The sequence below is a fragment of the Micropterus salmoides genome, unplaced genomic scaffold (assembly GCF_014851395.1).
Source record: "Micropterus salmoides isolate LMB-PRFRI ecotype aquatic unplaced genomic scaffold, ASM1485139v1 Ms_hic_scaffold_20, whole genome shotgun sequence".
In the NCBI taxonomy this organism is placed as follows: domain Eukaryota; kingdom Metazoa; phylum Chordata; class Actinopteri; order Centrarchiformes; family Centrarchidae; genus Micropterus; species Micropterus salmoides.
In genome coordinates this window covers 1,743,342-1,755,416 of record NW_024041151.1, presented here as the reverse complement: position 1 = coordinate 1,755,416, position 12,075 = coordinate 1,743,342, and the positions used below count along the sequence as shown (strand labels likewise).

General features: G+C 40.9%; 1 protein-coding gene across 1 annotated transcript; it reads left to right on the top strand.

Moving 5' to 3' along the window:
• The first annotated feature begins 317 nt into the window (after window positions 1-317).
• On the top strand, window positions 318-11,226 carry LOC119914953. The gene is made up of 2 exons (XM_038734499.1): window positions 318-471; window positions 9,339-11,226. Exons 1-2 carry the CDS (start codon window positions 461-463, stop codon window positions 11,017-11,019), a joined length of 1,692 nt encoding a protein of 563 aa, XP_038590427.1. The 5' UTR covers window positions 318-460; the 3' UTR covers window positions 11,020-11,226.
• Window positions 11,227-12,075: the final 849 nt, after the last annotated feature.

The following is a 12,075-nucleotide window of genomic DNA, read 5'->3' as shown; positions in this document are numbered from 1 at the left end:
GGAATTGTTCTTTTGTAATTTATTTGTAGATTTGGCAGTATTGTTGTTTTGATTAATGCCAATTAAGCTAGATTGAATTGAATTGTTGTAAAACAATGGTTATTCATACTGTTTGAAATAAACAGTTTGATGGTAACCTATTTCCGCTGCATTTGGACAGAACCTTTAGCAGACTGGGTTCAATCAAAGAGACAACGAGACATCACATTCATTACTGTTACTGCAGAAACAGTCAGAGTTCAGTTGTGGAAGCAGCAGCTTCACAAACACTATGAAAGTTCTCCTTTAACATCTGAGCTCCTGTTAGCAGTCTGATGGAGCTGTGGAATCATTTCATTGTGTAACTTTTCTTCATTACAGATGAATGAAAACGTAGTTACAGTTATCTTTTGTTTTTTCATCCAGACACCAACACCTGTTTCAGCCTCACTCTCTGCAGCCCTCTCTACCAGTCATCACCATGGCAACGGAGTGAGTAACATTAACACAATAAATATTTAAAAAAAATTTAAATAAAATTTTTTATCAAAACTAACTATGCAGCAATAGACATTAATAATTATTTTGTTTTATTGTTTCACTGTAATTAAATCAGTTAATTATGTTTTTAACATGCTGAAGAAGACACACAGCTGTGATGTAAAAAGTTGAATACAGTTCTTTTTCTGTTAAAAATGAAACACTGATAATAAAACAAAGACAACAGAGAAACACGGGGAGGGAAAAGTCTCTTTCAACCTGCAGCTCTTTAATCAAGACGACACTGACATCGCTAAATTCTGTAACATTTACAACATGTCTGAACTCAATGATTTCATTACAGTTTTTCTTCATTGCTTGAATACTATAATCAGACTTTTGAACTAAAATTCAAAACCATAACTCCATTTTTCAAAAAGCACACCTATTTCTCTAAACTGTACTCACAAATCCCTTTATTTCTCATTACCTACACCATGAGGTCATTGAGAAAACACTGACATTCAATATTGTTCACTCAATCAACACAGGTTGAGCTCAATTAGCACCCAGGTGGAAACACCATCCATCATCAACCGCTTATCCTGCGTACAGGGCGCGGGGGCTGGAGCCAATCCCAGCTGGCATCGGATGAAAAGCTGGTCCACCCTGGACAGGTCACCAGTCCATCGCAGAGCCACACATAGACAAACAACCAGTCACACTCACACTCACATCCACAAGGACAATTTTTAGAGCCACCAATTAACCTAGTCCGCATGTCTTTGGATGGTGGGAGGAAGCAGGAGCGCCTAGAGAGAACTCACGCAGACACGGGGAGAACATGCAAACTCCACATAGAAAGGCAGGGGCAACCGAGGTTTGAATCTCTGGCCTCTCCCAGACCAAAGAGAGGACGCTGGGGCAGAATAATTAGTTGTTTGGTGTGTTGGACTGTAGAGTATACTAAGGTAAATTTCCTCCAGCTGAACTCAGACAAAACAGAAATCCTGGTCATCGGGTCCAGCAGATGGCAAATCAAATACTGCCATCTGCTGGTTCCCTAGTAAATCACATTAAGCCTGTGGCAAAGAACCTTGGTGTTTGGTTTGATAGTAATTGAAATTTCGAGCAGCACACCACAAAGCTTGTTCAATCATGTTTTTATCAACTTAGAAATATAGCTAAAATTCGATCTATGTTAACTTTTAAGGACACCGAGACCATTTTACACGCCTTCATCTCATCACGCCTGGATTATTGCAACAGCCTTTTCACCTGTTTAACCCAAAAATCTATTGATCGACTCCAGACTGTCCAGAACTCAGCTGCCAGGCTTTTAACCAGAACAAAGAAATATGACCACATTACTCCTATTTTAGCTTCATTACACTGGCTCCCAGTATGTTTTAGAATTGACTTTAAAATTCTATTGATCACTTTTAAAGCTCTTCATGGCCTCTCGCCTTGTTATATTTCTGACCTTTTAGTCCCATACGCACCAGCACGTACCTTGAGATCCTCGGGCAGAGGTCTGTTGTCTGTTCCAGAGTCTCGACTGAAAACTAAAGGGGACAGAGCGTTTGCTGTCAGGGCCCCGAGGCTCTGGAACAGCCTGCCCGAGGAAATCAGGTCGGCTGAGTCAGTGAACTCTTTTAAGTCCCTTCTTAAAACATACTTTTATAGGAGAGCTTTCCCGATCTTATTTGACTTGATTTTATCCCTTTTATTTTATTTATTTGTTTTTTTTAATTGTATTTCACTAATTTTATATTAATTTTTCATGCTCTTATCTTGTTTTTTGTATTATTCTTTACACTTGTTAAAGCACTTTGTAACTTGTTTTTGAAAAGTGCTCTACAAATAAGGATTATTATTATTATTATAAGGTAAAACGTACAATGTTTACATTTGTTATTCCTTTTGTTGTGTTCATCATGTGAAAATGTTTCTGAGAGAACCACAAGCAACATTACTTATAAGCAGTTTTTGTAGTATTGTGTTGAATTTATCTCACCAGTGTGTCAGACTGTGTTTTAGTTTGTGTGTTTTTGAGGACTGATGTGCACATCTGAGGGCAAAGTTTGGTTTTTCAGTAAGATTGAGTGGAGAGCTTTATTTTTAAATTGTTGATTTGAGGTATAAAAAGGTATAATTTAAAGAAATGTGTTTAAGCAATGGATAAAAACGGTAACATAAAGACTGCAGCAGGTGAAAGATGCAGAGAGATCATTAAAGCATTCTGACATCTCTGACAAATCCACAACTTCTCGCCCAACTCCCCAAAACTTACTATTTTGGGGTGTAGCGGGTCGGTGCGTGTGTTCACTGCACAGACTTCACTCGGTTAAAAACTTGAAATGACATTACAAGTCGCGGTCGATATTTTACAAGCACAGACCAGGTAACATTAAAGCAGCATTCAACACAGGGTGCAGATGTTGGTTTGAGTTGTTTGATAGGCTGCTTCATTAACAAGCAAGCGGTACACCTGCTGCCGTGATAACGGATCGCGGGTGGAAAAATATGGAACAAAGATGACAGCATAGTCTGTCAAAGCCTCCCTCCACTGCTTGTCTGGGTGGGTGATTTGCAGGCTGATCAACATCCCGCCCTTCCTGTGACCCAGGGTTTGACTGGATGTGTATTCAGAGCCAGTGAGCAACGGACTTTCAAACTAATAATAATAAAATAAGAACTGCGTTAATGTGCGATAAATAATTGTCGGCATTAATTAATTAATGCGATAATAATGCATTAACGTGCCCAGTCCTAGTTATAAGTAACGTTGCCTGTGGTTCTCCCCCTCAGAAACATTTTCACATGATGAACACAAAAGGAATAATTGCACACATGTTTTATTCCTCAGTGTGCTGTACAGTACAACACGCCAAACAACTAATTATTCTGCCCCAGCGTCCTGTCTTTGGTCTGAGACAGGCCAGAGATTCTTGTTCTCCACCTCCTCACCACCTACTCTCCTTACCTACCTCCTCCACCTCCCTCCACCCTACGCCTCCTCCGCCTTCCCCACCTCCTCATCTTCCTCCTGTCCCGTCTCCTCCGCCAACTCCTACTGTTCTTCTTCCTTCACCTCTTCCTTCTCTCCATACTGCTCTTACTCCTCCTCTCTTCTCTCCTCTCCTCCTCCTCTGGATCCATTGTTCCAAATCTGAATTAACTGACTTCGGCCTTTTTGTCTGTCTATTGAAGCTTCTGATTGGTGTGTTATCAATTTTGACTGTTTGTGTCTGCACTTGGGCAGCTGTGAGATAATTCAGCTCAACATGTGCTGATTGAGTGAAAAATAGTGAATTTCAGTGTTTTCTCAATGATCACATGGTGCAGGCTGTGAGAAATGAAGGGATTTTTATACAGAGTTTAGGGAAATGGGTGTGCATTTTGAAAAATAGAGTTATGGTTTTGAAATTTAAATTCAAAAGCCTGATTATGTTATGCAATTGAGAAAAACTAACAATTTTCCTAAACTCTTAACACATCAACACACTGACAACACACAACTGGCAAAACAATTAACTTAATGCTCAAAATCACACATTGTAAACTAAACTCCAACAGTAATTTTCAAAATACACTTACACACTAACACAATACACTATATCTACCAAAACACTGCAAACATGTCCCAAAATCAAATAAGTTTCCAAAACACTAACATACTTCTCTTCCAACGGGAACATTTAGTCATCATAGCACAATGTCACAGCACATAACACTAATTTTATAACATTATTTTATATGTATGGTCTACCCTGATACAGTAAACAGTAAGGCAAGGCAAGTTTATTTGTATAGCACATTTCAACAACAAATACACATTAAAGAAATAATAAAAGTTCTATATAATACAGTATATTGTATTGATAATAGATTATGGTTTGCAGTGCAGTTTCTTTAGAATACATGGAAAATGATTTACACTTTGCAGCAGGAGGAGCCCTACAATATCCTACGTGTTGGTTACTCAAAAAGTCTGGACAATGGATGCCACTGTGTCCCGTCTGAGGTTTGGCTGTACTGTTAACCAGCCTCTCTGTATGATAGCCCATGGTTTATGACATGGTCTATGATAGGAGCTCTTATTTTATCAGTCCCCTAAGCTCTGGCCCTTCTTTGAGCACCACCACACATTCTGACTCCTCTGCCTCTACCTTATATTGTTCCTTTTCCACACAAGATCAGCCCAAAGAGGTCCTCTTTTACTGTATACCTTATGGTCATATGAGTGTGTTCCTACATGTGAATTTGATTGATCCATTAAGCAACTGTTTCTCAGTAGCAATGGGATAAAAGAAAGGGGATATATTTGTGTTTCAAGACACAATATGAAAAGCTGTTCACTTTGTTATCTTTTCTGATGCAGTGTGAAAGCATTTGTAAATTTGGCAGTAAAAATCCATTGTTTTGGTCTGGGTTGAGCTTGTGTGTAAAGAAGTTCAAGCCTTTTAAATTTGTATTGACTGTTTAACATTTTGTGTGACAAAATGTGTTAATTGTATAGCCTACACAGACAGATGTTGTGCTGTGTTAACAGTTTAGGGAAATTGTTTAAAGTGTTGAAAGGATTATCACAGTGATCATAAAAAACAGTAATGAAACAGTTCATGCAGACATCTTTTAAGCTGTTGAGGACATTCTTATATCAGAAAAGAAGATGAACTTGTACAGTCACTAGAATAATCAAATCATTTACACAGAGACTCCCAGTGTCAGGTTTCAGTCTTGTTACTCAACAGCAGACCGGAGATAAGGTAAAAGAGTTAAGGTTATTTATTTGTAACAATAATAATGTGAAGCAGAGGTGGTTGCAGGTCAGTGGAGCTGGGGGTTGATTTGGATCCTCGGTCTAAATTAGGGTTGCTACCTTCAATACAGGAAAATAAGGGACACCTGCCGCAGTGGGGGCCACACCACTTGGGGGCCCGGCAAAGACAGGCCCGATGGTGTGCCAGTATCTAACTTAAAACATGTTTTCAGGAAAGTATTAAGATTGATACCAATGGATGTTGTGATAAGCTATCTGCTATTGAAACCAGTGTGAACAGATGCACTCAGTCTCTCTATCAACAGACTAGTGGTCATAATGTCAGAGCCGAATACAAAGCTAACGATTTTCCATGAACATCAGCGGACCAGAAGTAGTAGGCCTTGTGTGCAGTATTGGAGCATTAGGCCTACTTCCTTTTATAAATGTTTTCTAGTCAGAAGTACAGGACTCGTCCAGCACTAAAACTATGAACTGCTCAAAGTTGAGAATGATCAAGAGCTCACTCCTCAGAGAACCTGCTCTTGTTGTCACTTTGTTGGTAATTCTGGAAGAGATCCTTTCCACATGTGTCTGACAGTATACTCAAACCTTAAAAAACAAATCATACCATAATGTAGGCACTGAAACAATATTTCTCAACAAAGGCGGCATATGAAGTCCGTGATCAATCAGAAAATGTGAAAATGCCACCGTGCACCACACAGAACACTGGCTGACAAATTGTGACATTTGGTTTGATACTCATCAACTCACTATTTGATTTCTCCCACTGTCGTTGTCATTGGTACTTTTGCATCTGTTTTGTTTCAGAGGAGATGCGGGGCCCTTATCTGACTCAGATTGGCCACGAACCTGACGGTATTAATAAAAACCCACATTGGCAGCGAGCATTACCCAATCAGGGGTAGAAAAGGAGAAGTATTCACAGAATGCGGGTGGGAGGATTTGCATGCGATGCTGCATTAAAGACAACTTGAAAATACGGGACAAATTGCGTCCCATATTGATTCAAAACAGGACACGCTATTCAATTCAAATTAGCTTTATTGACATGAATGTATAGCAACAATATTGCCAAAGCTATTTAGTTCTCAATACCATTTCGTATTTTAAGGGAAGGCTGGCAACCCTAGTCCAAATGATGCGGACAGACAGGAATACAAGTCTGGTGGTGGCAAGCAGAGTGAGTAGGTTATTTCTGAGGTCTGGTACGAGAGGTCTGGAAGTTAGTTCCTGAAGCCCAGACGAGAGCAAACAGACTTGTCTGTGTGGTGTCCGAACGATAATGCTGCGATGATGTGTTGAGAAGAAATCCGCTTGACACTGTTCTTGATTATAAAAGTTTATTACATCAAAGAATTCAGCATCAATTACAAGCTCTGCAGCAGCTTGGAGAGTGACCCAGCCCGATAACCACTCTGTCTCTCTGTACATCAAACACAGCTTATATAGGACATGTTTAGGTCTCTGCTAAATAACATATCAGGGCACAGTGCTGTAGGATAAGTGTAAACATCTGTTAGACACCATAGAAGGGTTCAGTCCCTTCATACACACTAATCTCTTCTCCCCCTAACACTGGGTCAGAGGTCAAATTCCATAGGAGGGTTCACTCTTTACACACCCATCAATCATTACTTCCCCATAAGGGTTCACTGTGCCTCTCTCCAGCTGCAGAGTATTATGTTAAACTATAATGGTCAAATGCACATATGTTATACACCACATCTGCTCTGTACTACTTGAAAATAGACTCGCCAAGTATTCTCCACAGAGCAGAGAGACATGCTGCTGGGACACGCTGTGGCCAACAACTCAAGGGTCTGACCTTGCCAGGAGACTGTAGAATGCAGCTATGTACAGTGACAGGAAGACAAAGGCACAATAGCACGGCAAACTAGGATCCGTTTCTTAGCTAGCGAGCCTTTGTGTTTAATGACCAATTTGACAGTGACCCAGATGACTGCAGTAGAGACAGCTATTACTGTCGATGCAGTACTTCTGTTACTTGGTGTCGACTTGGTTCCGGCCCAGCTGCAACAGTTGGCTCCCTGTGGTGTCCTCTTGCCTTCCGGCTCCCTGGGAACAGACAGGGCTAAGAGACTGACAGGTTCTTACCGGGGTTATGTTATGTCACCTCTTACATTCACAGCACTGGTTATCTATACAAATTGTAAGGGAAATTACTGTTCGTCTGACTTTGGTGTGTTCCTGTGCTTTTAAGTTGGAATGTGGAAACAAATTGGACACTTCTCAAAAGATGTGTTTGATTCAAGTAACCTCTGGGACCTGCTTTCTCTCTAACAGCCAGCAGGGGGCGACTCCACTGGCTGCAGAAAGAAGTGTGATTGTATATGTCTATGAGAAAATGAGGTTACTTCTCAGCTGATTTATTACCTCAGAAAAACTTTCCTAATGGGTGGTGATGGAACAGTGGATAGGACACATGCCTTTAGTGTGAGAGACCCAGGTTCAATCCCCACTGCGACCCTTCCACCAGGGTGTCCTTGGGCAAGGCGCTTAACCCCTAGTTGCTCCAGAGGCGTGCGACCTCTGACATGTATAGAAGTTTTAAGTTGGTTTTGGTAAAAGCGTCAGCTAATTGAATAAATTTGTCAGGATTGATGAGCGCAAGCAGGAGACAGCCCAAATGCAAGACACTGATAACAGAGATACAGTTCCAGGGTTTTTAATCCAAAGAAACAGGCAAGACAAAACTCACAGGCAGTGGAAAGTGGCAACATCCAAAACGCAGAACAGATAGTGCAGCAAATGGCAGAACACACATCATATGACAATGACCTGACCAAGACTGAGGGAAACAAGCAAGCATATATACACACACAGGGTTAACGAGCTGGGAGGGGATACACAGGCGAGGGACATGAGACTAACGAGACACAGGTAGGCAGAGAGACAGGCATGCAGAGGGATTACTGGGGGAACAAACATAACACAGGTTACTGAACAATAAATATAGGCCATATCAAAATAAGTAGTAACAGTTCAGAAGAATATAAATATACTAATCCAGACACAAGCAGACAAATCACAAATAAACTAACACCATCAAGGAACACAGACTGAAACTAGGATAAACAGAACCAAGAGCAGACAAAACCAAAATAACGCAAACACATAACTAGGAGAAAATACAAAGACATTACTAAGATACAAGACAGACAGATACAAGTGAGCCAAACAGAACCTGCAAATGAAAAATGAAATAAACAAGGCTAAACAGAGAACAGAACAGAAAACATGGACCAACTGTTACCCAGACCGGGGTAGGGAACAGAGACAGGAAACAGGACAAGACTCAACAAGGAACAGAACAGAAATAAGGAAAATACCAAAATACCACTAAACACCAACTGACAGATACTAACCAGATAAATAATAACCCAGACTAAATAACAGATACTGAACTGATCAATAAGTAAACTCACAGCGAACTAAACTCAACAGATGACAGAACTAAAAAGTAGATGCAAAACCCATACCTCAGAATCAAGAACCAAACCCCAGAAACAGAGAAACCAAAATCAAAACACAGAGAAGGCACAGCCAAAATAATATAACACAGACAACCTCAGGACAGGATTGTTACAGCAATTTAATGAGTTTATGGTCTCAGTCGCTAGTTTCAAGTCTTCTTCAACACAGCATGATGGACATTTAGTAAATTATGGTCCCATTTAGAGGAACAGAGACCAGGAAGCAGGGGAGGCTTTAGGGCGGGGCTACAAACTGATTGACAAGTCGCTACCATGGCAACCTGTCAATCAAGATAGATATTACAGCTGTACCTAATAAATTGGCCATTCAGGGCATATCTGCTAACAACTACATTAGTGTGTTATAAAGCATTCATTGCATGTTGGGCTGCGGTGTATGAGGTGTACAGGAGGGAAAAGTGTTGAGACTCACATCCATGACCTGGCTGTAGTCTCTTAGACAAAGAGGCTAGGCCCAAAAAGCCTGGCCATGCGGCTTGTCTCTAACAAAGGGGTCAGAACAGAATGCAAAGTTAATAAATGGTAAAATCTATTAAAAATAAATAAGTATAAATGATTTTCTTTTTCTACAGAAACACAAACACATCAACCAAATGCAAGGACATCATTTCCAAAAGTGTTCTGATCCAACCAGGACCTCCTGCTGTCTACCAGCTGAGACCAAAGAAAGAGAACATTGGATCTCTAAGAAGAATGACTCTCGGTGAAAGAAATGTGAACAAGATAAACAAAACCATCTTGCTTGTGGGTGAAACAGGAGCAGGAAAATCTACTCTGATCAACGCTCTGGTCAACTACGCCATGGGAGTGAAGTGGGAGGATGATGTCTGGTTTAAGATCGTAGAGGACGAGAAGAAGAAAGAGGACAAAATAGACAGGAAGGATGAGAAGGAAGAGAAGGACGAGGAGGACGAGGAGGACGAGGAAGGTGAGGAAAAAGGTCAGACAGAGAGTCAGACATCAGATGTGATCGTGTACCAGATCTTTGGTTTTGAAGGTGAAACTCTGCCCTACTCTCTGACCATCATCGATACTCCTGGATACGGAGACAGCAGAGGAATCCAACATGATGACATCATCAGTGAAAGATTATTAGACTGGTTCCGCTCAGAGGACGGAGTTCATGAGATGGATGCAGTGGGTCTGGTGCTGAAAGCAACTGAGAATCACCTGAGTGACCGACTGAGGTACATCTTTGATTCAGTGGTGTCTCTGTTTGGAAAAGACATGGAGAAGAACATTGTTGCTCTCCTCACATTCTCAAATGGTCTGATACCTGAAAATCCTCTGAAAGCTCTCAAGACTGGAAAAATTAAATGTGCCAGAAATGAAAAGAATCAGCCTGTTTACTTCCTGTTTGATAACTGCCAGAACACAGAGAGAACACAGGGATACAAGTCAGCTTTTGAGACTGCATGGGAAACATCAATGAGAGGAATGAATGAATTTACATACTTTCTAGAAAAATCTGAGCCTCGAAACATGAACACAACTGTTAAAGTGTTGAATTCACGAATCAAACTGACAGCCTGCATCCAAAACCTGAAAGAGAGAGTTGAGTTCACTGAACAGAAACAGAGAGAAAACCAACAGACTCAGGAAGCTCTGAAGAAACATGAAGAAGAGATGAAGAGAAATGAAGAGTTCACTGTAGAAGTTGATGAGGTCTACAAAGAAAAAGAAAGGATCAAAGGTGGAATGTGGGGGTTGGTGTTTTATGAAGGAGCTGTCTGCTGTAAAGTCTGTGAGGAGAACTGTCACTATCCTGGATGCACACTGGCCTGGTATCCTGAACACTGTGAGGTCATGAAAGATGGCCGCTGCACTTCATGTACCAGGAAGTGTCCTGTATCAGATCATGTGAAAGAAAAGTGGATCTATGTGACCAAGACAAGGAAAGTTCAGAAGACCCTGCAAGATGTGAAGGAGAAGTATGAAAGAGGTAAAGCAGGATGTGAGGAGACAACAAGCCTTTTGAAAAAACTAAAAAAGCAAATGGAAAAACTTAAGAAAGAAAAAGATCAGATGTTGGAAAAGTCCTTCAAACATGTTGTCAGACTGGATCAGATCGCCCTGAATGTTGATTCACTGTCCACTCATGACCACTTGGACTTCCTGATTGAGAAGATGAAGGAGAAAGGAGACGCAGAGAAGGTCCAGAAACTGGAGGAGATGAAGAGTCGAGAGGATGAAGGAACCAGAGCAGGACTGCGGTACAGACTAACAGCAGCTATAAAGCAGGGAATTAGGTGAACAACTCTTTAAACAGCAAAGTTATTTTGTTCTTGGATGAGAAGTCCTGGAGCTGCTCAGAATCATGGGAAGTTTTACCATTGAAACTGATGCAGTGTGATGTGGTTGTGGTTATGATTGTTTCTGTCAGCTGCTGCTTCTGCATTAATGAATGAACTGTCAGTCTCAGCTCCATAAAAATAAAGTACACAGTGTGTTTTTCTTTCCCTTCAGATTCTTTATGTGAGTTTAACGTGTGAAGGTTCCTCTAATGCTCCTCTCAGTCAGTCCAAGGCTGCTGATTCCTGCTGACTCTGATGTTGACAGTAAACTCCTCACTGACATGTAGAATAGAAATCTCCATAGAAAGCAGTTTCTCATGTTGTCAGTGTGCACAGAGGACGTTCCAGAAGAGAAGTCAGACAGAAAGCTGCTGCTGTGTTTGTGAAGAGTCCTGAAAGCTGATGGATTTCTACGCTGCTTTCTTCCTGTGTCTTCGTGCTCTGAATGACTAGTTCAGATATTTCATGTGGAAACATGTTGATCCTTTATGTTGAGCTTTAGTTACATGAAAGCATCCTGAGTGCTGCAGCTTCCTGTGAGCTTCATGAAATCAGTTTGCTCAGAGTGTCTTCACTGGATCAGCAGCAGCTTTTGGACTCTGCTGAAGCTTCTGCTGAACTTTCAGCTGTTTCTCTTTGGGAGTTTGTGAGGAGCAGCAGGTCTGACAGAGATTGGTTCCAGCTGATGTTTCATCACGTGATCAGCTCTGTTGGTGATGCTTCCTGTAGTGACCACTAGAGGGAGCCAGCTCTGCGTTACTGAAGGTAACATAACATCAGCTGTGATCTGCTGGATAGAACATAAATATTGTCATCATGTATTAAAAACATTTGGCAAACAATTCTAACTGCTATTTCTAATTTCTATAATGACCCTTTGAACTTGATGAATAAAGTTGTATTTATGTCTTTGTAAATAACGTCAGGCAGCTTGTTATATAGTGAGATTATGAATCCAGCATCAGGCAGGTCAGATTTCTTTCTTTCAACAAGGGGATTCAAAGTGTTTTACATG